The sequence below is a fragment of the Lynx canadensis genome, chromosome D4 (assembly GCF_007474595.2).
Source record: "Lynx canadensis isolate LIC74 chromosome D4, mLynCan4.pri.v2, whole genome shotgun sequence".
In the NCBI taxonomy this organism is placed as follows: domain Eukaryota; kingdom Metazoa; phylum Chordata; class Mammalia; order Carnivora; family Felidae; genus Lynx; species Lynx canadensis.
The window spans coordinates 40,600,763-40,624,647 of NC_044315.2; the positions used below are offsets into that span (position 1 = coordinate 40,600,763).

The following is a 23,885-nucleotide window of genomic DNA, read 5'->3' on the forward strand; positions in this document are numbered from 1 at the left end:
TACTATTGTATGTGAAGGTACTGTTATGATGAAATTAGATTACATGTGGCTATTTATAAACCCATTTATTCCTGAATCCATCCAGAGTGTTAGTAAAAACTACGAGTGCTATCTGCACAGTGCTGGCACACTTTTGCTCTGGTACCCAGCTTTGCTCTTATCTGCGGTAGTTTAAGGATTGAAAATATGTAAGTAGATGAACTTCTGTATATGAAGACGTTGCCATTCCCAGAAGAAAATAATTCTTAAGAGTTCATGTGTAGTCAGCTACAGAGTAGTAATCTCATGAATGAGGGGATGTGGAAAGATGAAATTAAATTACGTTTTGTTCTTCATCCTTTGACTGTGGACTGTACTGCTGGGTACTTTCCAAATTAGAATCTTTTATAGAGAATTGTATTTGATGCTTGCGACATTTTCACTCAGTCTCTGGTGACATCATTTGAGTGGCTAGTAATACTTGAAACCATAATAATATGTATTTGTGCAAGTCCCTGAATAAGATTGTTCTGGTGGGGGCAAGGTGGGAGAGAAGCCTTTGTCAGAGACCTCAGTGAGAATGATGAATCTAGACACGTTCCTGTGGAAAATACCTTTGATACGTGTGTTACTTTATGTTTGAATTCTCACAAAATTCACCTCTGTCTGATTTCTGAGTTTAGTTGGGAAAGGGGATTGAGAGATTTAAGTAGAAGACTACCTGATGTTATCGTTCTTTCAATAATACAACAAAGAGTTGAAAACTTGAAAGCCGAAGGAAATGAAACACAGCCACCTAGTGGATGCAACTTTAAGAGCTATAACCATAGTTAAAGTACCATGAGCTCACATAAAAATCTCTCCAGGGTCATTATTAGGCATTCAAGCTAATCATTTCTTATCACACAAAAGGGCAATGTACATTTGTATTACAAAATCTTTTAAAATTTTAATGAGAGGGAAAACATTGCATATGGCTGTTGGACTACAGCATTATGTAAATAGCCTCAGAAGTCAATTGAACTAGCATAACATTATAGAGAGCTGTACACATTTTCAACTATAACATGTATTAATCAGATTTTTAAAATGTTAAAATTCCAGTAGTGTGTTTTGAACATGTGTATATTCTGAAACATCGCTGGAGTATCTAGACCCTCTTGCCTATAAGGGCAAGTGTCTATAAGACCCTTGAACAACATGGGTTTGAACTGCATGGGTCCACTCACATGTGGATTCTTTTCATTATGTTGGAACATTTTTTGGAGCTTTTGGACAATTTGAAAAAAACTTAGTGATGAACTGTGTTGCCTAGAAATACTGAAAAAATTAAAAAGTTAGGTATTTTAAGAACACAGTATCTAATACATGTAACATACAAAATATGGGCAGTAGACTATTTGTGTTATCAGTAAGGCTACAGTAGATTACAGTCAACAGCAGGCTGTTGGTAGTTAAATTTTTGCAGAGTCAATAATTAATTAATTAATTAATTAATTAATTAATATATTTTTTTGACCGTGCATGGGTCAATGTCCCTAACCCTCATGTTGTTCAAGGGTCTACTGTGTAAATTAACCTATTGTGGTTGAAGCACAGATTTAGTTACTCGTGGTCTTCTATAAAATAAATTTTTGTCATTGTTGGCTTATAAACCTAAATGAATTATTTTCCAGGAGCAAGATAATGCTGTGCAAAATATGCACAAGAAGGTAGAGAAATTAGAAGCTGAACACATGGACTGCTCTGACCTTTTACGGCAACAAACGAGTGAGCTTGAATTTAGCACTCAACGAGAAGAACGTCTTAGGAAAGAGTTTGAGGTATATTTTTCTCATTCTTTTAAAACATATATATGTTGGGGCACCTGGGTAGCTCAGTTGATAGGGTGTCCGACTCTTGATTTTAGCTGAGGTCATGGGCCGAGGGTCATGGAATCAAGCCCTGAGTCAGGCTCTGTGCTGAGCATGGAGACTGCTTAAGATTTTCTCTCTCTCCCTCTGCCCTGCTCCCCTGCTCACGCTCTCTCTTTCTCTCTAAAATAAAAATTAAAAAAACCCCAAACATATGTATGTTATCCAGTCAGTAATTTAAGGCCAGAGAAGGTTTTACTCTGTAATAAAATATAAAACTAATTTTTTCAGCATTTATTTATATTGAATATTTGGATTCTTTGAAAACATTGTGTCTGAGTCAATTATATTTTTCCCCTAATTTTTAAAATCTATCCATTTTTAACAATTCTCATGGAATATTTGGAAAATATGAGGGTAATTGTTTGAACTGTAAGGTTGAGGAAGCAACACAGGAAAGGTTTTTGCACACATAATATTAAATTCTAATTTTGTAGTTTCAACCCTATACTAGCTGCATGGTTTTGTGGGTAAGACTTTAAATGGGAAAGAAGCATCAATTTACAAATTAAAAATGTGATTTTTATGAGAGAATGATACTGATGATCAATTTAATTAATTTTGAGAGAAATCTATTTGTTCATTCTTCTTTTTAAAATTTCCTTTTGTTTGTGGGAAATGAAGTATTTCAATAGATAAAGAAGTTTTGTTTTAAACATAATCTATAATTGTCATTAGGTAAATGAACATTTATAAAGAGAATTCAATGATAAAATGCTAGAGATGCTCTGGTTAAACTCACTGCTGCCATTTAGCGTTGTTCTGGAAATTTTAGCCAAAGAAGTATATGATGGAAGAAGAGCAATAAGAATTATTATTGTGGGAAAGAAGGAGGTATGACTCTTGTTATTTTCAGATGATACACTTATACCCTAAATAATCAAGAAAATCAACTTTAAAAATATTAATACTAGTAAGAACATTCAGTAAGGAGGCCAGAAAGAAAATAATATGTAATAATTATATATACATTCCCATATAGCAGCAATAATCAGAGAATAATATATTTAAAATATTTAAAAAGTTTTCTTCACAGTGACAAAAATAAGAATATAATCAACTACAAACACCTTAAAAGTTACAAAAAGTAACTGAGAGTCTTCAAAGAAAATGGTGAGACATTTTGGGAATACTCAACCCTATAATGATATGAATCCTCCCTAGGTTATATTATGGGGTAAAACAGTTCCAATAAAAAAATTCAGTGGAATTATTTGGGGAAGATAGATTCAGAAATTCATGTTGAAGACTAAAGAGCTATCCGAGAGTCTCTAAAACATTTTGATAAGGGTAATGAGCAGGGGCTTACTATTTCAGAGGTTAATATGCATTATAAAGCTTTAGTATTGTATTGCTTGTGGTTATTTGGTCGTATGCAATAGAAACCAACTTTGGTTAGCTTAAATACGGTGAAGAATATGGGAATCATATTTGCAGAATCAGGATGAAACCTGGGGAATTAGGCTCAGAAATGAATCCCAGAGCATCTCCAGAAGGCTTGGGAACAGAAATGATGGATGAAATTGAGATGAATTAGTATCCATAATTTTTATTTTATTTATCAATAACAATTTGGTATCATTCGTTTTGTACTTTTATTTAGGATTCAAGTCCCAGAGAGAAAATATTTGACTGGAAGAGGTAGTTTGCCCCAAATAAATCTTTCTCAGTTCTACTAAAAATAAAGCCCAGGGGCGCCTCAGTGACTCAATCGGTTAAGTGTCCGACTCTTGATTTTGGCTCAGGTCATGATCTTGTAGTTCGTGGGTTTGAGCCCTGTGTTGGGCTCTGCATTGATATTGCAGAGCCTGCTTGGGATTTTCTCTCTCTCTCCCCTCTCTGCCCCTCCCCCCACTTGGACCTCTCTCTCTCCCTCTCTCTCTCTCTCCCTCAAAATCAATAAATTAAAAAAAAAATTAAAGCCCACAGAGCACCTAGTTGGTTAAGCATTGAATTCGGCTCAGGTCATGATCTTGCAGTTCACGAGTTCAAGTCCTGTGTTGGACTCTATGCTGACCTCAGAGCCTGGAGCCTGCTTGATTGGTGACTCCTTCTCTCTCTGCCCTCTCCTGCTGGCACTCTCTCTCTCTCTCTCAAAAAAATAAGTAAACTTTAAAAACATTAAAAAAAATTAAAGCCCCAAAAAGAAATTTTTATAAAGAAAATTAGGGTCCAGTTCCAAAAGAAGGGGAAAAGAGATTGTTGAGTGGCTAAAAAGTATGGTAACTCTAAGAGCAGACTAATGGCATAGAATTGAAAGGCTGGTAGTAGCCTTGTTGAATATGGTTAACTCTTTGGGACAAAATATAGTTAGATTCCCATCTTATATTATATTCTAAAATAAGTTCCAGTTGGATTAAAAAAGAGTAAAACATTAAAAACTGATAAACTAAGAAGAAGAAAATTTAAGTCCTTTTGCTCTCTGAGTGCAGTATGACTTACTACTAATCATAAAAGCAGAGGAACAAAATCATAAAGAAATGGACTTATAGCTTTGATTGTAAGAAATTAAAGTAATATACAGTAATACCTTGGTTTGTGAGCATAATTTGTTCCGGAAACATGCTTGTAATCCGAAGCACTTCTATGTCAAAGCGAATTTCCCTATAGGAAATAATGGAAACTCAGATGATTTATTCCACAGCCCAAATATATTCATGTAAAAATGATTACAATACTGTAATATAATACAAAATAGCAGAGAAAATATGAAGAAAAATAAACCTACACTTAACTTTGAAAACCTTCATGGGTGGTGTGAGGGAGAAGAGAGAGAGAAGGGTTTTTGTGTAGGACAACTTTCACTATCACTAATGGAATCACTGCTATCTGTTGGCTCAGTGGAATCTTTGTCTGCATGGGGGCCCTTGTATATGCTCGCACGGATGTTGACTTCAGTATAGTATTAATAAACTCTTGTCATAGACTGTATTTAATGTAACTGGCAATAAGGCAGCAAAGGAAAGGGTCTATATCTGCAGGCAGCCTGACCTAGAACCAAGCAAAGCATTCCTAAGCTTACTCTTGAATGGAAAAGGAAAGGAGTCCATAGGTGCTCTGAAGTGACAAAACATACTCTAGTGCCGGTTGTGGACACACCTGCCAATGTTCTGAAAAATCACTGATTTCTGCCAAACACCGCGGCCTGAGATCAGGCATCTGAACATGGGAGATCACCCACAATCCTGCAGTGAATGACAGAAAGAGAGAGAGAGAGAGGGAGAGAGAGAGAGAGAACCATTGGCTTAGTTGTGATCATGTGAGTCTCGGCATCAAGTACTACTTGTATTGCAAGACGTCGCTCATTTATCAGGTTAAAATTTATTAAAATGTTTGCTAATCTTTCGGAACACTCGCAGAACGAGTTATTCGCAATCCAACATTTTACCGTATAAGTAAATTCTCCACTCCAAATAAAGTAAAAAGGCAAACAAATGAGAAAGATATTTACAGGAAAGGGTAAATAAAACTCTATCTCTGTATCTCTCTATGTAAATCCCACACTATCTGATGAGAAAAAGGAGAAAACCTTTTTGAAAAGAAAAATCTACCAAGGACATCAAAGAAGATGTGAAAGATGTTCATATGGACAACAAACACATGAAAAATGCTTAATCTCACCATGATGTAAGAAAGGCTATAACACTCATTATGCTAAGATTAAAGAAAAAGAAAGCACCCAGTGTTGTCGAGGGTGATTTTAAAACTTCCTTTACCTTGCTGGTGGGAGTGTAAAGGTATAAAGCCTTGAAGGAGGTCCATTTGTCGGTGATCCTTTGCTCATTCTCATCGTCTCTGTAAGTTTTCTTGGTCCTCTGTTTTTTTCAAACATTGTTTTACATGCAAAGCTTTAAACAGATTTTAAAAGATGAACAGAATAGTATAATGAACCTAACGTACCAATCACCGGCTTCAACAATGATTTATATATGGCCAATATGTTATCATTTATACCCCCAGTCACTTCCCCCTTTCCATATTATAGTGAAATGAATCCCAGGCATCAGATTATTTTAACCATAAGTATTTCATTGTGACTAAGAAATAAGGTGTCTTTATTTACAGCCACATTATCAATATCAAATCTGAATTGACAGTGATTACTTAATTCAGTCAAATATCCAGGCATTATTCAGACTTCAAATTGCTTCATAAACAGCAAAAACGTGTGTAAGATTGGGGTTTAAGTCAGAGTTCCAATTAGGTCTATACATTACAATTGGTTGATATGTTTTGTGAATCTCTTTTTTTTTTTATTAAAACATTTTTTTTAAATGTTTATTTATTTTTGAGAGAGAGCGAAAGAGAGACAGAGTGTGAGCTGGGGAGGGGCAGAGAGAGAGGGAGACACAGAATCGGAAACAGGCTCCAGGCTCTGAGCTGTCAGCACAGAGCCCGACGCAGGGCTCGGACCTACGAACTGTTAGATCATGACCTGAGCTGAAGTCAATTGCTTAACCAACTGAGCCACCCAGGCACCCCATGAATCTCCTTCAATCTACAGATTCTCCATCTATAGTTTTGTTGTTCCTTGTATTTGTAAAGACTCCAAATTATTTGTGGTATAGAGTTCCCACTGACTCTGCAGTTGCAGAACATCAAACATAAACAATGTTTCTTAGTATAGATCTTTTTTATTTAATGCAGGGGCGGGGGGCATTGTGAGCATTTTAGTTAGGAAACTCATGTCCTTCATTTTGAGGAATTCTCTTGTGTTATTTCTTCATGATTTTTTCCTCAGGGTTTTTTTGTTTTGTTTTGTTTTTGTTCTTTCTCAGGCTTTTATTATTCACAACGCAGAGTACTAACCACTATACGATCACGGCCAAGCTTTTATTATTCAAATGTTAGACCAACTGGATTGATGTTTTACTTTTTTTTTTATAGCCTTTCTGTTGTCTTTCTCTTTGCTTTTTACTTATTGTGGCTTCTTGGGAGATTTACTTGACTTTACTTTCTAATAATCTAATTGAATATTTTCCTTTTTATTTTTAATTTCTGAGAGCTCTGGTTCTCTGTACCACTTAAAAAAATTTTTTTTTACATTTATTTATTTTTGAGAGACAGAGAGAGACAGAGCACGAGCAGGGGATGGGCAGAGAGGGGAGGAGACACAGAATCTGAAGCAGGCTCCAGGCTCTGAGCTATCAGCACAGAACCCGACGCAGGGCTCGAACTCACAAACCACGAGATCAAGACCTGAGCCGAAGTCAGATGCTCAACCGACTGAGCCACCCAGGCACCCCTTTCTGTACCATTTTCATAGCATCCTGTTCCTATGAGTACTGTATTCATTTGTTTATTCAGTATTTTTAGGGAGTTTTAGGCACACTAGGGTGCTTGAGGCATAGCAGTGAGCAAAACAAAGTCTCTTCCCTCTTGAAGCTAACACTCTAGTCAGGGAGAATCACACATTAAATGAAACAAAACATGATAAGCCCTGTGGAGAGTAATAAATCCGACTAGGGGAAGTAATGAGTGATGGGACAGGATGGTTACCGTTTTAGGGTAGTGTTCATGGAAGGCTGACTTGATAAGATGGTATTTGAGTAGAGACCTAAAGGGACAGCCATGTAGATACCTGGAGGAAGAGCATTTGAGGTAGAAGGAAGTACAAAGGCCTTGAGATGTGAGTGTGCTCAGAGTGTTTGAAGAATAGCAAGTAGGCCATTGGGACTGACATGGAGAAGCTAGTAGGAGATATAGAAAGGTAGGCAGATTTTCTAGCCTTGACAGTCTTCTGTAATTCATTGTAAGAACTTTGGCTTTTGTCTGAGTGAAATGAAAGCCATTGGAAGGTTTTGAGCAGAGGCTTGATATGCTTCCTCAGATTTGTTTGAAAAGCATCATTCTTTATACTCTTTGGAAAATAGCTTGTAAGAGACCATTTAGGACACTATTAAAGTCACCTAGATGAGATATATAGCATAGAGGAGGGGTTGGATTTGTATGTATTTTGGATGATGGAACCAACAGAATTTGCCAATTAATTGCATCTGGCTTGTGAGAAAAAAGGAGGGAGTAAAGGAGAATGTCAAAGATTCTGGCATGTGCAAACAAGTGAATGGCATTGCCATTTACTCAACTGGCAAAGAGTGCAAGTGGTGTAGATTTGGGAGTGGTCAGGATTTTGCTTTTAGGTATGTTAGATAGGCATGCCTGGTAGACATCCATGTGGAGATTTTGAGTAGGCAGTTCAGTAGAAGTATGGGGGATGGTAAGGAATTTTGGGAAGTATTGCATTGTGAAACTTTGAATGTTATAGGTCTTCTCTCTGTGTTGTTATAGTTTCTGCAGAGTGCTCTGCTAGTTTGCTCTGAGGTGGTTATAAAATGGAAGAAAGACATGGAGGGAGAATTCACATATCATACTGTTCAGCACACAGACTTTCCCCTGGTTTCAGTCTTGTGTACTCCCTTCCCCACCCCCTCTCTGTGTATTCCTATGTCCAGCCTCTGGTTCAGATTCACATCCTTCAGATGATAAATCTCAAGTGTGTATGGTGGTTAGGAAGGAGTAGTTGTTTGGCTACTTGAGGTGGAGATGAGTGTCTGGACGTTAAATTTTTTTTTTTTTTTTTTTTTTTTAAATTTTTTTTTTTAAATTTTTTTTTTTCAACGTTTATTTATTTTTGGGACAGAGAGAGACAGAGCATGAACGGGGGAGGGGCAGAGAGAGAGGGAGACACAGAATCGGAAACAGGCTCCAGGCTCCGAGCCATCAGCCCAGAGCCCGACGCGGGGCTCGAACTCACGGACCGCGAGATCGTGACCTGGCTGAAGTCGGACGCTTAACCGACTGCGCCACCCAGGCGCCCCTGGACGTTAAACTTCTAATGCTGATGGTATTTAAAAAATCTTTATTGAGATTCACCCATCAAGCATCCGACTCTTGATTTCAGCTCAGGTCATGATCCCAGGATCGTGGGATCAAGCCCCATGTTGGTCTCCATGCTGATTGTGGAGTCTGCTTAAGATTCTCTCTGTCTCTCTGTCTCTGTCTCTCTCTCTCTCTCTCTCTCTCTCAAAGAAAAAAATAAATAAATAAAGGAACATTTTTACCACTCAGAAAAAAACCCATTTCTCTCAGCCCTAAGCAACTGCTACTCTGCTTTCTATCTCTATAGGTTTGCCAATTCTGAGCATTTCCTATGAATGTCATCATGCATTATGTGGTCTTTTGTGATTGCCCTTCTTCGCTTAGCATGACATTTCCACAATTCATCCATGTTGTATCATGTATCAGTACTTCATTCCTTTTTATTACTGAGTAATATTCCATCGTATTATATACCATATTTTGTGTATACATTTCTCAGTTGTTAGGCATTTGTGTTGTTTTCACTTTTTAGCTATTATGAATAATGCCTCTATGGATATTTGTGTACAGGTTTTTGTGTGAACATGTTTTCAGTTTTCTTGGATACATACCTAGGAGTGGAGTTGCTGGGTCATGTGGTAACTCTGTATTCTATATTTTGAGGACTGTCGCACTGTTTTGCACAGTGGTGAAACCATTTTGCGTTCCACCAGCAATGTATGAGGGTTCCAGTTTCTCCAGATCCTCACCAGTACTTGTTATCATCAATCTTTTTGACGAAAGCCACGCTGGGTGGTGCGTAATAGAATGTTATTTTGGTCTTGGTTTGCATTTCTCTAATGACTAATGATATTGAATACTACTTCATGTGCTTGTTGGCCATTTGTATGTTATTAGAGAAATCTATTAAGATTCAGTGTCCATTTTAATGGGTTATTCATACCGTACAAATGTCAGATGTTAATAATAAGGGAAACTTGGTGTGGGGTGTATAGGAACTCTCAATGATAATGCCACGTGTGAACGTGGCAAAGATAAAATTACTCACCCATGGTCTAATTTTATGTAAAGTTAGAGAACAAATAAAAAATCAGATTATATTCTAAATAATATTTTTAGCCTATTTATCACTTGTGATGAACATTTTTTTCAGGCCAATGAATTCGGGAATATATCATCATATTTTAATTATCATTTAAAAATATTGTGTGGCTTATGGATGGCCTATTAAAAGATTAGAATAAAGTCTGAATATGCTTAGAATTAAAAAAAAAAAACACCTTATTTAGAAGTCACTTTAGGAAGTGCCTGGCTGGCTCTTGATCTCAGAAGAGCGTATGACTCTTGCTCTCGGGCTTGTGAGTTTGAGCCCCACACTGGGTGTAGAGCTTACTTAAATAAGTAAACTTTAAAAAAAAAGTCACTTTAGAATGTTATAAAACCCTATGATCATCACTGAAAATATTTTAATTGCCTACAGGTGTGAAGAAATACTACATAACAGTGATTTCTGTCTTTTTTGTTTGTGTGTTTTGTTTTGTTTTGTTGTTGTTGATAAAATTCTTAAAAAGCCAGTTTTGACTGAATTGAGGGAATGTCTAATGCCTAAACTTTAGGATTTGTTTTTGGATAACTTAGTATTGACTTTTCCTTGTAAAATAACTTGCCCCAGTTTCTTCTTTTATTGATTGATGTTGTAGACATAAAATTGTTTTAGCGTAGTTTTACTTTATGGTTTTCCTTAGCTACCCTGTAATTACTTTTGGTAATAACTAGGTCTCTGCTTTTGGAGAATTTGAAGCTTTGAAGTGTAGTCCAGATAGTCTCAATTTTTATTCTGTTCATAAGAATTTTATAAGTGGACAATATAGTCCCCTGACTCATCTACAATTCTTTATATTTAAACATTTAAAATTTTAAATTAAAAAAATTTTGCTTTATATGGGCACCTGGGTGGCTCAGTTGGTCATGTGTCCGACTCTTGATGTTGGCTCAGGTCATGATCTCATAATTTGTGAGTTTGAAACCTGCATCAGGCTCTGCGCTGATGGCACAGAGCCTGCTTGGGATTCTCTCTCTCCTTTTCTCTGCCCCTCCCCCGTGTGTGCACGTTCTTGGTCTCTCACTCTCTCCCTGTCTCAAAATAAATAAACTTAAAAAAATTTTTTTTGCTTTATATTTAAGTGAATATATCTTGTCTTGGCTTTTGGCCAGATGGTGACATAGTGAAGGAAAAGTTAAATTTCTAGAGAGGATTTTATGCTACTTTTATATTCAATTGTGGAGACATTAACTATTAGTAATTCTAGGTACTTAAGTAATTGTCAGTGGTATTTTTTTAAAAAAGGATTACTATAAGATACATGAAATATGAGGATTAATATAAAAATAAATGAGACAATAATGTTAATACAGAGGGAAATTGTTAACATTTTAACTTAATAGAACATATTATCTAACGTTAATAGTATTACATTAAAGCAACTAATACAACAGATGTGTAGCCTAATCAGTGTTTTAAATTTCAGTGAAGTTTTCTAACAGCTGTATTTCATAAAATGGTGATTTCTTAACATGCTTGGATCAAAGCAGTATATATATATATATATATATATGTATATATATATATACATATATATATGTATATATATATATATATACATATATATATATATATAATTTGTATTAAAAAATCTGATAAACTATATACCACTGTGTGGCTTAATCATTTTAACACGGATCAGTGGTTTCTGAGATTTAAAAAAAGAAAGCAAACTCCCAATCCAATTTTATAAATGTGGTGCTGGATACCACAGAACCAAGGGAAAAGTGAACTGGAAAAAGAAATATCTGTGGCTTTTATAAACCTCTTTACAACTAGGGGAGCCTTTTTTTTTTTTTATCATGGGAAATAAACTTAACTCAATAAGAAAAGAGAAAAGAGAAGATGCAAACCTAATAGCGAGAGGACTGAAGAGTCTTGCGAAGATTACAGTGGAATGAGAACAGCCTGCAAATAAATTCTGAATTGCTTCTGTCAGTCATATTCTGTGGCATAGTAACAGAAAGCAGGGTAGAGTAGCTTTTTTCTCTGTATGTGTACTATACTCAAGTGGAAAAGGTAACGAAAAATGTACCTCACCTTTCCTATTGTCCGTGAAGCTAACCTTATCTGATTTCACTTTTTAAAGGCATCATGTGTTTGTAGGAATTATTTTTAAACACCTATTTGTGCTCATTACTTATTATAAAGTAGGTAAATGATGAAATCACCTGGGTTATGTAATTGTGCTTCGAAGTATTACATATTTTTGTTTTTATGTGCGTAATGGACTTTAAAATTGGGAGTTTATTAAAAAATTTGTTGAATACTGCAGTTTTTGTTACTAGGAAAGGTAAAGGTGATTTTTAGAGATGCTAAATTAATTTATGACCAGAATTTGTGTTGTGTCAATTCTGTCCCTGAAATTTCCTATTTTCATTTTTTGTGGTTTCTTTTATTATATGTAAAAGTAATAAAAGCTCTTTTTTTCCATTAAGCTGATTTATAGTCTGAATGATAGACTTCATTATTCACTCCTGGTGAATAAAAATGTGCTGCTTTATTTTCCAGTTGATTCCTGTAGTCATCAGGTTGCTTTCCTGTGTCGGTTCTGAAACTGTTAAGGCGCTGACTGTTGCTGCCCTCAGTGACTAGCTTTGTGTTTCCTCTCCTAAAACTGCGCAGTGAACCACGGTTGAGATGATGGGCATGGAGGGCTCTGAATGTTTGTACATTCGCCTGTTTCTTGAAACTGCTGTGTGATTTTATTTATATTTTTATGTATGTATGTATGTATTTATTTTAAGTTTATTTATTTTGAGAGAGAGAGAAAGCACGAGTGGGTAGGGGCACAGACAGAGGGGGAGAGAGATGCTCAAGCAGGCTCTGCACTGTCAGCACAGAGCCTGATGTGGGGCTTGAACCCATGAACCGCGAGATTGTGACCTGAGCCAAAGTTGGATGCTTAACCAACTGAGCCACCCAGGCACTCCTATTTATGTTTATTTTTAAATTAAATTGGATTTAATTGATTAGATTAAATGAACTCGAACTCATGATCCCAAGATCAACAGTCGCACGTCTACTGATTCAGACAGCCAGGTGCCCGCAGGATAATAAACAGTAAAGGACTCATAGATTTTCTTTGTTACAGTCCTTTAATATTTGACTCCGTTTAAGTGATACGGTATTGTGGGGCTTCTGTTGTTCAAATACTTGTCAAATACTTAGAGACCTTGACCCTTTAAGATTTTTGTTTCTGATAATAAAAAATACTTTGAGATCTTCACTTTAAAGCCTCAAAGTACAGGGGCGTCTAGGTGGCTCAGTCAGTTAAGTGTCCAGCTCAGGTCTGATCTCATTGTCATGAGATCCACCGTGGGACTCGTGCCTGGCATGGAGCCTGCCTTACATTTTCTCTCTCCCTCTCTGCCCCTTCCCCGCTCATGCATGCATGCTCATGGGCACACACATATTCTCTCTCTCTCTCAAAAAAAAATTCTCAAAGTGCAGTAACTACTTCCCCTCCACCCCAGGTAGGAATAAATATTGCAGTTAATTGTTTGCACACGTATAAAAAATTATTTGCAGTCACTAAAATGTAACAAAATACACTTACCACTAAAATAATGATTAATCAGTCTATGATGATTCAGTTCCTTAGAATTATCTTCTTGAAGATGGATTATTACTCTATTGGTTACTGTGAAAGTGTCCATTAGTGGGAAATACCAGGTGATAAAATCTGGAAAAAGAGTTCAATAAACAGCCACTTTCTATTTATACAGCTGTTGACATTCTGGGGTAAACTTTGTGCAACTGTTTTGGAAACGGTGCTGTATAATGTACTACTGAGAAATCCCTAGTATGCACTTTTGTGACATTTCCTCCCCTAGTTGTCTTGTTCATTTTAGTGAGCTAAATTTGGTGTATCAGAGCTTTGCTGCTTGACTAATTCCTTTAAGTTCACTGCTACCCTCTGAGCTGCTTATATTCTATTTGAGGAGAAAATAATGTAGTAGGAGCGGGTGTTTTTGCTCAGTCTTTCAGCAGTGTACGTGCACGTTTTCATAACTTTTGTGAAACTTTTGAAACAGGCCCATGGAAGCCACAGGAGCAGATGTGGTGCAGAGAGCAAATGTGGTCTGGAAATGTTTGGTTAGTTCTGCTGCTGAATTGGAGCTGGCGGCTTATGCCCTGTGTTATGATAAAATAACATGTACCAAGGGATTGAGCCAGAGACATCCTTCTCTAAACTACCTTCTTCAAACAACGAAGACTCACTTTTTAAAAGTGAAGTAGATTATCTAATTGGGCTGAACATGATTGAATGAGATGTAAATCATAAAATAATGAAATAGTTATGATGGATATATAGTATTTATTGAAATAAAGATCTCTTGGCAGTATATTGCAGTAGGAAAGGTCACAAAAATCAGCTAATACATGATAAAATATGTGCTCATGTTGTGTTAGATAAAGAACTCCTGTTCGTAGTGTTAAGGAACAAACATAGGATAGTGTAGTACTTGTATTATAGGCAAATCTGTGTATGCTTAAATTGACCGGTGGTATGTATGAATTTGTGTTGATTTTTGTATTTTAACCTGAATCCTGTTACCACTTTTGCCCTTGCTTTGTAGAATATGTTAGGACTGGATACTAATGAGACAGTTCATGATTGTACTGGTTCTCTTAGACAGTATTGGAAAAAAAAATTTTTTTGTGAACAGCACGTTTATGTTCTTCTAGCGCCCTCTGCTGGATATAAGACTTAATTCACCAGAGTAGGAGATGAAAAAAAAATTATTAGGAGGGCCTTAATTTAATTATGTCTATCAACCAAGTCCACTTTTGGAAGTTTGTTTAAAGATTTGAAGATTTTTTTTCTGTCCTTACTGATTAATTGATAGTTTTAGTAATAACAGTTGATAGAGTTGTTTTCTTCTGGACATTCATTTAAAGCAGGAAGGTATGAAAATAAAGATGTGATCTCTGGCATATTATTTCAACCCATTTAGTTTTGGCCTGGGCAGGAATAACAGAGCCTCTCCTTGACTTTTGGAGTGTAAATCAGATGACTAATTAATTAATATGACATAACATATACATAAGAAATGAAAAGAAGACATGAATTGTTGATTCTTTTATCATAGAATCACTGAATATTCTGTATTTTATAAAATATAAGACTCTTATTTTGATAAGAGAAGCTTATGCATATGATTTTTGGAATCTGAAAAAAAATGTTAGATTGGTTTCTTCCCTCTGTCTTTATTAACTTTTTTTTTGTTCTAGTTTTTTGTTTTCAGTGCCTATGGGCTATTTTCTTGTGACTGGTTAGGCTTCTTCTGACTTACAGAATCTAAGCTGAGCATTTTGTAGAGTTTACAGTAAAAATTTTTTTTAGGGGCACCTGGGTGGCTCAGTTGGTTAAGTGACCAACATCTGCTCAGGTCATGATCACATGGTTTCTGAGTTCAAGCCCCACATCGGGCTCTGGGCAGACAGCTCAGAGCCTAGAGCCTGCTTTGGATTCTGTGTCTCAGACCCTCTCTCTGCCCTTCCCTCCATTTGCTCTCTCTTTCTCTCTCTCTCTCCTAAAAGTAAATAAAACATTAAGAAAATTAAAGAAAAAAGATTTAAACTAGTATTGGGCCTACCTAGAGTAATGCTCATTTTAATCTGGCTAAATATAAGAGTTTTTCTGCTATAGTAGATACCATGCTTTATACCTAAAACCAATGGAGATCCCTATTCTAAGGATCAAAGTCAGCATTTAGAGGGAATTTTTTTCAGAAATTATGAAGTTGCCTTAGGGGGCTGTCACTTCTTTGACATTGTCTTTGGTTCTCATACTCAGGATTCTTTTTATTTTTTGTTAAGATATATTTCACATATTGTAACATTCATCCTTTTAAAGTATATTTTTAGTATATTCACAAAGTTGTGCAACCATTACCACTCTCTAATTCCAGAACATTCTCACTACTTCATGTCCATTAGCAATGACTGCTCCTTCCTCCCTCCCTCCCTAGCTACTGGCAATCACTAACACACTTTCTATCCCTATGGATTTGCCTATCCTGGAAATTTCATATAAATGAAGTCATACGATACATAGTCTCTTTGTGTCTGGTTTCTTTCATTTAACATATATTTTCAAGGTTCATATATGTTATAGCAGGTATTGGTACTGAATGTTTTTTGGCTGAATAATATTCTATTATAGGGATACACCATATTTTGTTCACCATTCATCAGTTGATGGACACTTGAACTGTTTCTACTTTTTGGTGGTTACGAAAAATGCTGATGTGAACATTTGTGTACAAGTTTTTGTTTGCACATGTTTTTATTTTTCTGGGGGTATATACCCAGGAATGGAAATGCTGGATATGGTGACTGTATAACTTTTTAAGAAACTCAGAAACCATTTTCCATAGTGGTGGCACCAGTTCACGTTCCCACCAGTAATTTATGAGGTCTCTCTAATTTCTCTACATCCTCACCAATGCTTGTTATTTTCCACTTTTAAAATTATAGCTAGCCTCACATGCATGAAGATATATCTCTTTGTGGTTTGGATGTGTATTTCCCTGATGACTAATAGTGTTGGCCATCATTTGATATACTTGTCATTTTCATATCTTTTTTGGAAAAATGTCTATTCAAGCCCTTTACTAATTTTTTAAATTGTGTTGTTTGTCTTTTTATTGTAACAGCTCTTTGTATATTCTGCATACTAGACTCTTATCAGATACATGATTTATAAATATCTTCTGTCCTCTAGGTTGCCTTTCACTTTTTTATAATGTCCTTTGATGCTCAAAATTTAAAATTTTTATGAAGTCCAATTTTTTTTTCTTTTTTTACTCATGCTTTTGGTGTTGTATTTCAGAATCTGTTGCCAAATCTGAGGTCATAAATTCTATGTTTTCTTCTAAGAGTTGTATGGTTTTAGCTCTTACATTTACGCCATTGATCCATTTGAATTCATTTTTATATATGATGTGAGTTAGGGGTCCACATTTATTCTTTTGAATGTGTATATCCCATTGCCTCAGCACTGCTTAATAAAAAAATGATTCTTTCTCATAGAATGGTCTAGGCTCCCTTGTCAAAAATCAATTGACCATTGATGCATGGATGTATTTATGGACTCTCAGTTCTTTTCTGTAGATCTATAGGTCTGTTCTTATGCCAGTTCCACATTGTTTCGATCACTGTAGCTTTGTAGTAGTTTTGGCATCAGGAAATGTGAGTCTTCCAACTTTGCTCTAACTTTTCAAGATCATGTTAACTTTTTGGAAAGTGCTTTAGTAAAATTGGCTTTAATTCTGTGTCTGTCACCTTATGATGGTGAAATTGCTTTTTCATATAATAGCTAATAACTTTCCATGGGACTAATGTTTGGTGTGAAACATGTTTTGAGACAGGTGGTAATGAGTATGAAGGGAATATTTTATTTGATATATCTTAATATTTTGACAATATAGGTAGGAATTGATTGGTTCAAAGTCTCACCTTCCCACTGACCTTTTTTGCTTAGGAATGAATGGCTTAGTTTATTTTAATGATCTTTTCTGGTCAGAATACAATTTTGTTGGTAAATAATGATACCAGTACCATACTTCCCCACCATACTTTCTTTGCTTTTGTTGCTGTTTTAAAATGTTTTTCGGGGCGCCTGGGTGGCGCAGTCGGTTAAGCGTCCGACTTCAGCCAGGTCACGATCTTGCGGTCCGTGAGTTCGAGCCCCGCGTCGGGCTCTGTGCTGACTGCTCAGAGCCTGGAGCCTGTTTCCGATTCTGTGTCTCCCTCTCTCTCTGCCCCTCCCCCGTTCATGCTCTGTCTCTCTCTGTCCCAAAAATAAATAAACGTTGAAAAAAAAATTAAAAAAAAAAAATGTTTTTCAGTATGGAAAATTTCAATCATCTGTGAAAGTCAGCAGAATACTAAAATGAACTTCATGTGCCTATTACTCAGCTTCAAGAATGATCAACTGATGGCCAACATTATTTCATGATTATCAGCTTCCCTTCCTAACCCCCAGTTTATTATTATTTTTAAAGTTTATTTATTTATTTTGAGAGAGAGAGAGAGAGAGAGAGAGAGAGAGAGAGAGAGAGAGAGAGAGAATCCCAAGCAGGCTCCACACCATCAATGTGGAGCCCAACATGGGCTCGAATTCACAAACCGTGAGATCATGACCTGAACCAAAACCAGGAGTTGGTCACTTAACTGATTGAGCAACCCAGGCACCCCACCCCCAGTTTATTTTAAAGCAAATCCAGATGTCATATAATTTCATCCATGAACATGTTAGTATGTATTTCAAAGAGATAGGAGTTAAAAAATACTAATTATTAAAAAAAATTTTTTTAAGTAAACTCTATGTCCAATGTGAGGCTTGAACTCATGACCCTGAGATCAAGAGTTGCATGCTCTACTGATTGAGCCAGCCAGGTGCCACAATACCAATTATTATTACACCTAAAAAATAATAATAACTCTTTAGTTTTTTTTTTAAGTTTATTTTTATTTATTTTGAGAGAGAGAGAAAGCACATATGTGCACAAGTGAGGGAGGGGTAGAGAGGAGAAGAGAGAGAATCCCAAGCAGGCTCTGCACTGTGAGAGCTGAGGCTAACGTGGGGCCTGATCCCAGGGCCTGTGAGATCATGACTGGAGCGGAAATCAAGAGTCGGATGTTTAACTGACTGAGCCATCCAGGCACCCCTCTTTAGTTTTATATTTCCTCATTTCCCGTTTTTTTGAATCTTGAGTCTTGAGTTGTCAGACTAAATTATGAATATTTACCAGTTTCATCTTTCAGTGGAATGCCCATTATTTCAAAATACTGTAGCAGTATAGGATATAAATGTCAGATTTTACCTTTAAAGATACTGTATTCTACTAACTTAAAAAAAATCATTTTATTGTTTTGGATTTAAATTCAATTTAGACCCAAAAGATCACATTTGGACTTACTGCTTTTTCTGCCCTCTGGAAAAAAGTCTTTTCTAGTAACTCACTAAGAAATATTATTGATAGGATTGCAAAATCTAACTAAAGCACATAAGTCGGTGTAAAAAAATATTTTGTGAGTTTCATATTTGTGAAACGGAGTGATTGACTGTCGAAGCAGAATTGCTTCTTGACTATGAAGGCTATTAGTAGCAAAAGGACTACAAAGTCCTCGAGAGAAGAAGGGATATTTGTGTTTTTGCTCTACTCTAAAACAAGACATCATAAGAACATGCTTTGCTCAAAAAAAAACTAGTCATTTCTTACATATTCACAGACTGCTTGATTCATTTGTGAATTATCCAGTTTTTATTTATGCTCCTCCCTGTGTGATTCATTACATTACTGTCTCTGCAAAAAAAAAAAAAAAAAAAAAAAAAAAAAAAGAAATAAGGAAAGGGTAGGAGGAAAGAGGAAAAATCAAATTAATCAAGTTGGGCCTTTAAAAAACTTCAGCTTTGGGGCGCCTGGGTGGCTCAGTCGGTTGAGCATTCGACTTCGGGTCAGGTCACGATCTCACAACTCGTGAGTTCACGCCCCGCGTCGGACTCTGTGCTGACACTCGGAGCCTGGAGCCTGCTTCGGATTCTGTGTGTCCCTCTCTGTCTGCCCCTAATCTACTCGCATTCTGTCTCTGTCTCTCTCAAAAATAAATAAACATTAAAAAAAATTTTTTTTTTAAAACTTCAGCTTAGGCTAAATGATAAAGTAAATATAATTAATAGAAACTTCTTTCTTGTCCAGATTTTATTTGAAAAGGAAATCAAATTAGTAATGGCTTACTCCATCACTACTGAACCATCTTTATTTGACAGACAAGACTCTAGGCATGGCTTTTCTTTGCTACTGTTACCCTGAAACATCTATAGCTGTCCTTGCCCCCAACAGGCTTTTGGTCATGACCAGTGACCTCTTTGGGACTAGGAATCCAGTGCTTCCCAGGGTTGCATTTTCTGAGCAAAAATGGCATTCAAAAATAAAGCTCTTGACTTCTGATTCTGGCCAGAAGTTGACCCCTATCTGAAAATTAATAAATTGGACTTCATTATAATGAAAAATTTTTTTAAGTTTATTTATTTTGGGGGGGGGGATGAGTGGGGGAGGGGCAGAGAGAGAGGGAGACACAGAATCTCACGTAGGCTCTGTGCTGTCAGTGCAGAGCCCAACGCGGGGCTCCAACTCATGAACTGCAAGATCGTGACCTGAGCTAAAACCAAGAGTCGGTTGCTTAACTAACTGTGTCACCCAGGTGCCCTGAAAACTTTTGCTTTGTGAAAGACACTGTTAACAAAAAGACAAACTATAGACTTGGAGTAAATGTTTGCAAATCACATATCCAGTCAATGACTTGTATCCAGATTGTATAATGAACTCTCAAAACTCAATCAATAATAAGAAAACAACCTAATTAAAAAATGGGGAAAAGATCCGAGTAGATATTTCACCAAAGAAGGTATACAGATGGTAAATAAATATGTGAGAAGATGCTCAATGTCATCTGTCATTAGGGAAATGCAAATTGAAACTGAAATGGAATACCATTACATGCCTATTGGAATGTCTTAAATCACCCTCCTCCCAAAAACGAAAAAACAAAAATTGACCATGCCAAGTGTTGTTAAGGGTGTATAAAATTATAAACAATTCAGAAAAGTTTGGGAGTTTCATAAAACATTAAACATACACCTACCACATGACCTTGTCATTCTTCCCTTCACTGTTTACCTCCAAGAAGTCAAAGTACATGCCCTTACAAAGACGTGTGCACAAAAGCTCATAGTTTCATTTGTAATCGCCTATACTGGAAACAACTCAAATGTACGTAAACTGGTGAACAGATAAGTCAGTTGTGGTGTATCAACACAGTGGAACACTTTAACAATAAAAAGGAATAGATGGTTGATAAATGCAACCTCATGGTGAATCTCAAAATAGTTATGCTGGGAGAAAGAAGCCAGACGATATAGAATATATGCTGTATGACTCAATCTCTATGGAATTCTGGGAAATACAAAGTGATTAATAGTGACAAAACCAGATCAGTTGTTACTTGGAGATGGGGGTGGGGTGTTAAGCGCTGGAAGAAATTACCAAGAGATAGAAGGAATCTTGTAGGCGTCATGGAAATATTTCTAATCTTGATTATGGCAGTGACTTCATGTGCGTGTATATACACTTATCAAATTACACACTTTTTAAAAAATGTTTATTTGTTTTTGAGAGAGACAGAGACAGAGTGTGAGCAGGGCAGGGACAGAGAGAGAGGGAGACACAGAATCTGAAACAGGCTCCAGGCTCTGAGCTGTCAGCAAAGACCTTGATGCGGGGCTTGAACTCACGAGCCTTCGAGCTGTGAGATCATGACCTGAGCTGAAGTCGGCCGCTCAACCAACTGAGCCACCCAGGTGCTCCAAATTACACACTTTTAATGCATATAATTTATTACATATAAATTATACATCAATAAAAAAGAAAAAAAAAGCAAGGACTGGAGTGTTCTTCCTGAGCATGATTTTCACACGTTTTTTTACCATGTCTTTCACAATCTTGGAAAAGCAGTTAAAATGAGGCTACAGTAATCTAAAGTGTGATTTATATCCACTTAAAAAAAAGTTTTTAATTTTAATTCCAGTATGTTACCATACAGTGTTATATTAGTTTCAGGTGTACAATATTGTGATTCCACAGTTTTATACATTCCTCAATGCTCATCATGATGAGTGTGCTTTTAATCCTCTTCACCTATTTCACCCATCCCCCCCACCCTCCTCCCCACACCCCCCTCCCCTCTGGTCACCAACCATCTGTTTATCCTCTATAGCTAAGTCTTTTTTATTTGTCTCTCTTTTGTTTTCCCCTGGATTCATTTGTTTTCTTAATTTTTCTTTTTTTAACGTTGATTTATTTTTGAGGGACAGAGTGTGAGCAGGGGAGGGCCAGAGAGAGAGAGAGAAAGACACAGAATCTGAAGAGGCTGCAGGCTCTGAGCCTTCAGCACAGAGCCCGATGCGGGGATCGAACTCACGGACCGCGAGATCATGACCCGAGCCGAAGTCGGACGCTTAATCGACTGAGCCACCCAGGCGCCCCAATTTGTTTTCTTTCTTAAATTCCACACGTGAGTGAAATCATATGGTGTTTGTCTTTCTCTGAGTGACTTGTTTTGCTCAGCATTGTAGCTCCGTCCATGTTGTTGCAAAGATCTATGTCCACTTTAAACACCAATGTCTGGGGCACCTGGGTGGCTCAGTCGGTTAAGCGGCCGACTTCGGCTCAGGTCACGATCTCGCGGGCCGTGAGTTCAAGCCCCGTGTCGGGCTCTGTGCTGACAGCCCAGAGCCTGGAGCCTGTTTCAGATTCTGTGTCTCCCTCTCGCTGACCCTCCCGTGTCCATGCTCTGTCTCAAAAATAAATAAAATGTTAAAAAAAAATTTTTTTTAAATAAACACCAATGTTTGTGAGCTTAACCTTTGAATTTGTTTTCAGGCAACTACTCTAAGAGTGAGGAAATTAGAAGAAAATATTGAAGCAGAAAGAGCAGCACATTTGGAGTCAAAATTTAATTCTGAAATTATTCAGGTAAAGCCTAAGCTGAAATTTTTTTGGTATGGATTTTATTAGGCAGGGAAAAGTGGGATTCTGTTCAGAGAGCTAAGGTGTGCGTTTAGAATGGGTAGCATATTGTTAAGGCACTCATTATCCTATTTGTATCAGGATATAGTTGAGGATGGTTTTTACTATATTAGAGGACGGGTTGACACACTACAGCCCACAGGCTAAATCTCACCCTTTGCCTGTTCGAGGGAGGTTTTGTCTTGTCTGTGGGGCTTCTGTGCTGCAGTGGCAAGGGGGGGGGTTTTGTGACAGAGACCTTATGGCCGGCAAAGTCCAAAATATTTACCCTCTGGCCTATTACAGAAAGATTTACTGATCAGAGTATTCTTTTTATCAACAACCGTGGGTTGAATTTCTTTTTTGAAAACACTGAAAAAAATAAGCACCTTCATTTATCGTGTGTATATCTTGTGCACATTACTTATCACTGTATTAAGAGCTGAAGGTGGGGCACCTGGGTGGCTCAGTCAGTTGAGGGTACAACTTTGGGTCAGGTCATGATCTCATGGTTCTGTGAATTTGAGCCTGGCGTCAGATTCCCTGCTGTCAGTGCAGAGCTTTGGATCCTGTTTCCCCCCCTCTCTCTCTGCCTCTCCCTCATTTGTCCCCCCCCCCCCATAAATAAACATTAAAAAAAAAAAAAGAGCCCAAGGGATAAAGGTGAAAGAACTCCTTTTGGAACTTACATTTCATTACCAGAAATACTGTATATTTGTATCCATACCTCTACATCTATACAGATACACAGATAAATGTGTGGATAGAAATATCAAATACTAAAATACTACGGGGCATAATAAAGATTAAATGTGAGAGGGGAATTAATTGAAGGCATCCTAAAGGAAGGTGTCCTTTAGGTTTTAGAATGAGAAGGAATTTCTAAGAGAAGTGAAGGCATTCCAACTGGGGGTTGGCAAACTACTGTGCATGGACCAAGTTTGGCCCATAGCTTGTTGTATATAAATCAAGTCTCACATAAAGTTCCAGAAATCTAAATTCCTTAATTTAATGTTTCTAAAGTGGACTCCACACCCAGTGTGGGGCTTGAACTCATGACCCTGAGATCAAGAGTTGTATGCTCTACCGACTGAGCCAGGTGCCCCTAAGTTCCTTAATTTAATTTGGATTTTTTTTTAAGACATACACTTTCCCTTATATTAAATTTTAATTAATAAAACTTGCCAAGTTTTACCTTATTGCTTAAACATGTCTTAATATAGGGTGTAACTAAGCTCATAAGAAATTTATAATAAATTATTTTTTTACTTTTATCTTTAATGAAATGCCTCCTTTACCTGCAAAATTCTCAGGCCCATGTATTTGAGTGTTTGTATTTTAGGCAAACTTGTACAAGTTAAGCTTTTCTTTAAAAAAAAAAAAAAGATTAAATCACCCAAAAATAAGCAATAAGGCTAAAGTTTTAAGTTATGAAAGAAGCACAATTCAGAAATTAAGTTTTTCATTGTAGTTATAATTTATACCTGGATG

The 23,885-nt window shown here is 36.7% G+C and overlaps 1 protein-coding gene across 3 annotated transcripts in view; it reads left to right on the plus strand.

The window, feature by feature from the left end:
- The window catches only part of CCDC171 (coiled-coil domain containing 171), a 309,890-nt gene that overhangs the window by 40,149 nt on the left and 245,856 nt on the right, over positions 1–23,885 (plus strand). For all 3 annotated transcript variants that reach the window (XM_030294128.1, XM_030294126.1, XM_030294127.1), the window contains 2 exons: positions 1,656–1,802; positions 22,269–22,361. In XM_030294128.1, coding sequence (XP_030149988.1) covers positions 1,656–1,802; positions 22,269–22,361 — 240 coding nt within the window. The remainder of the gene's footprint in view (positions 1–1,655; positions 1,803–22,268; positions 22,362–23,885) is intronic.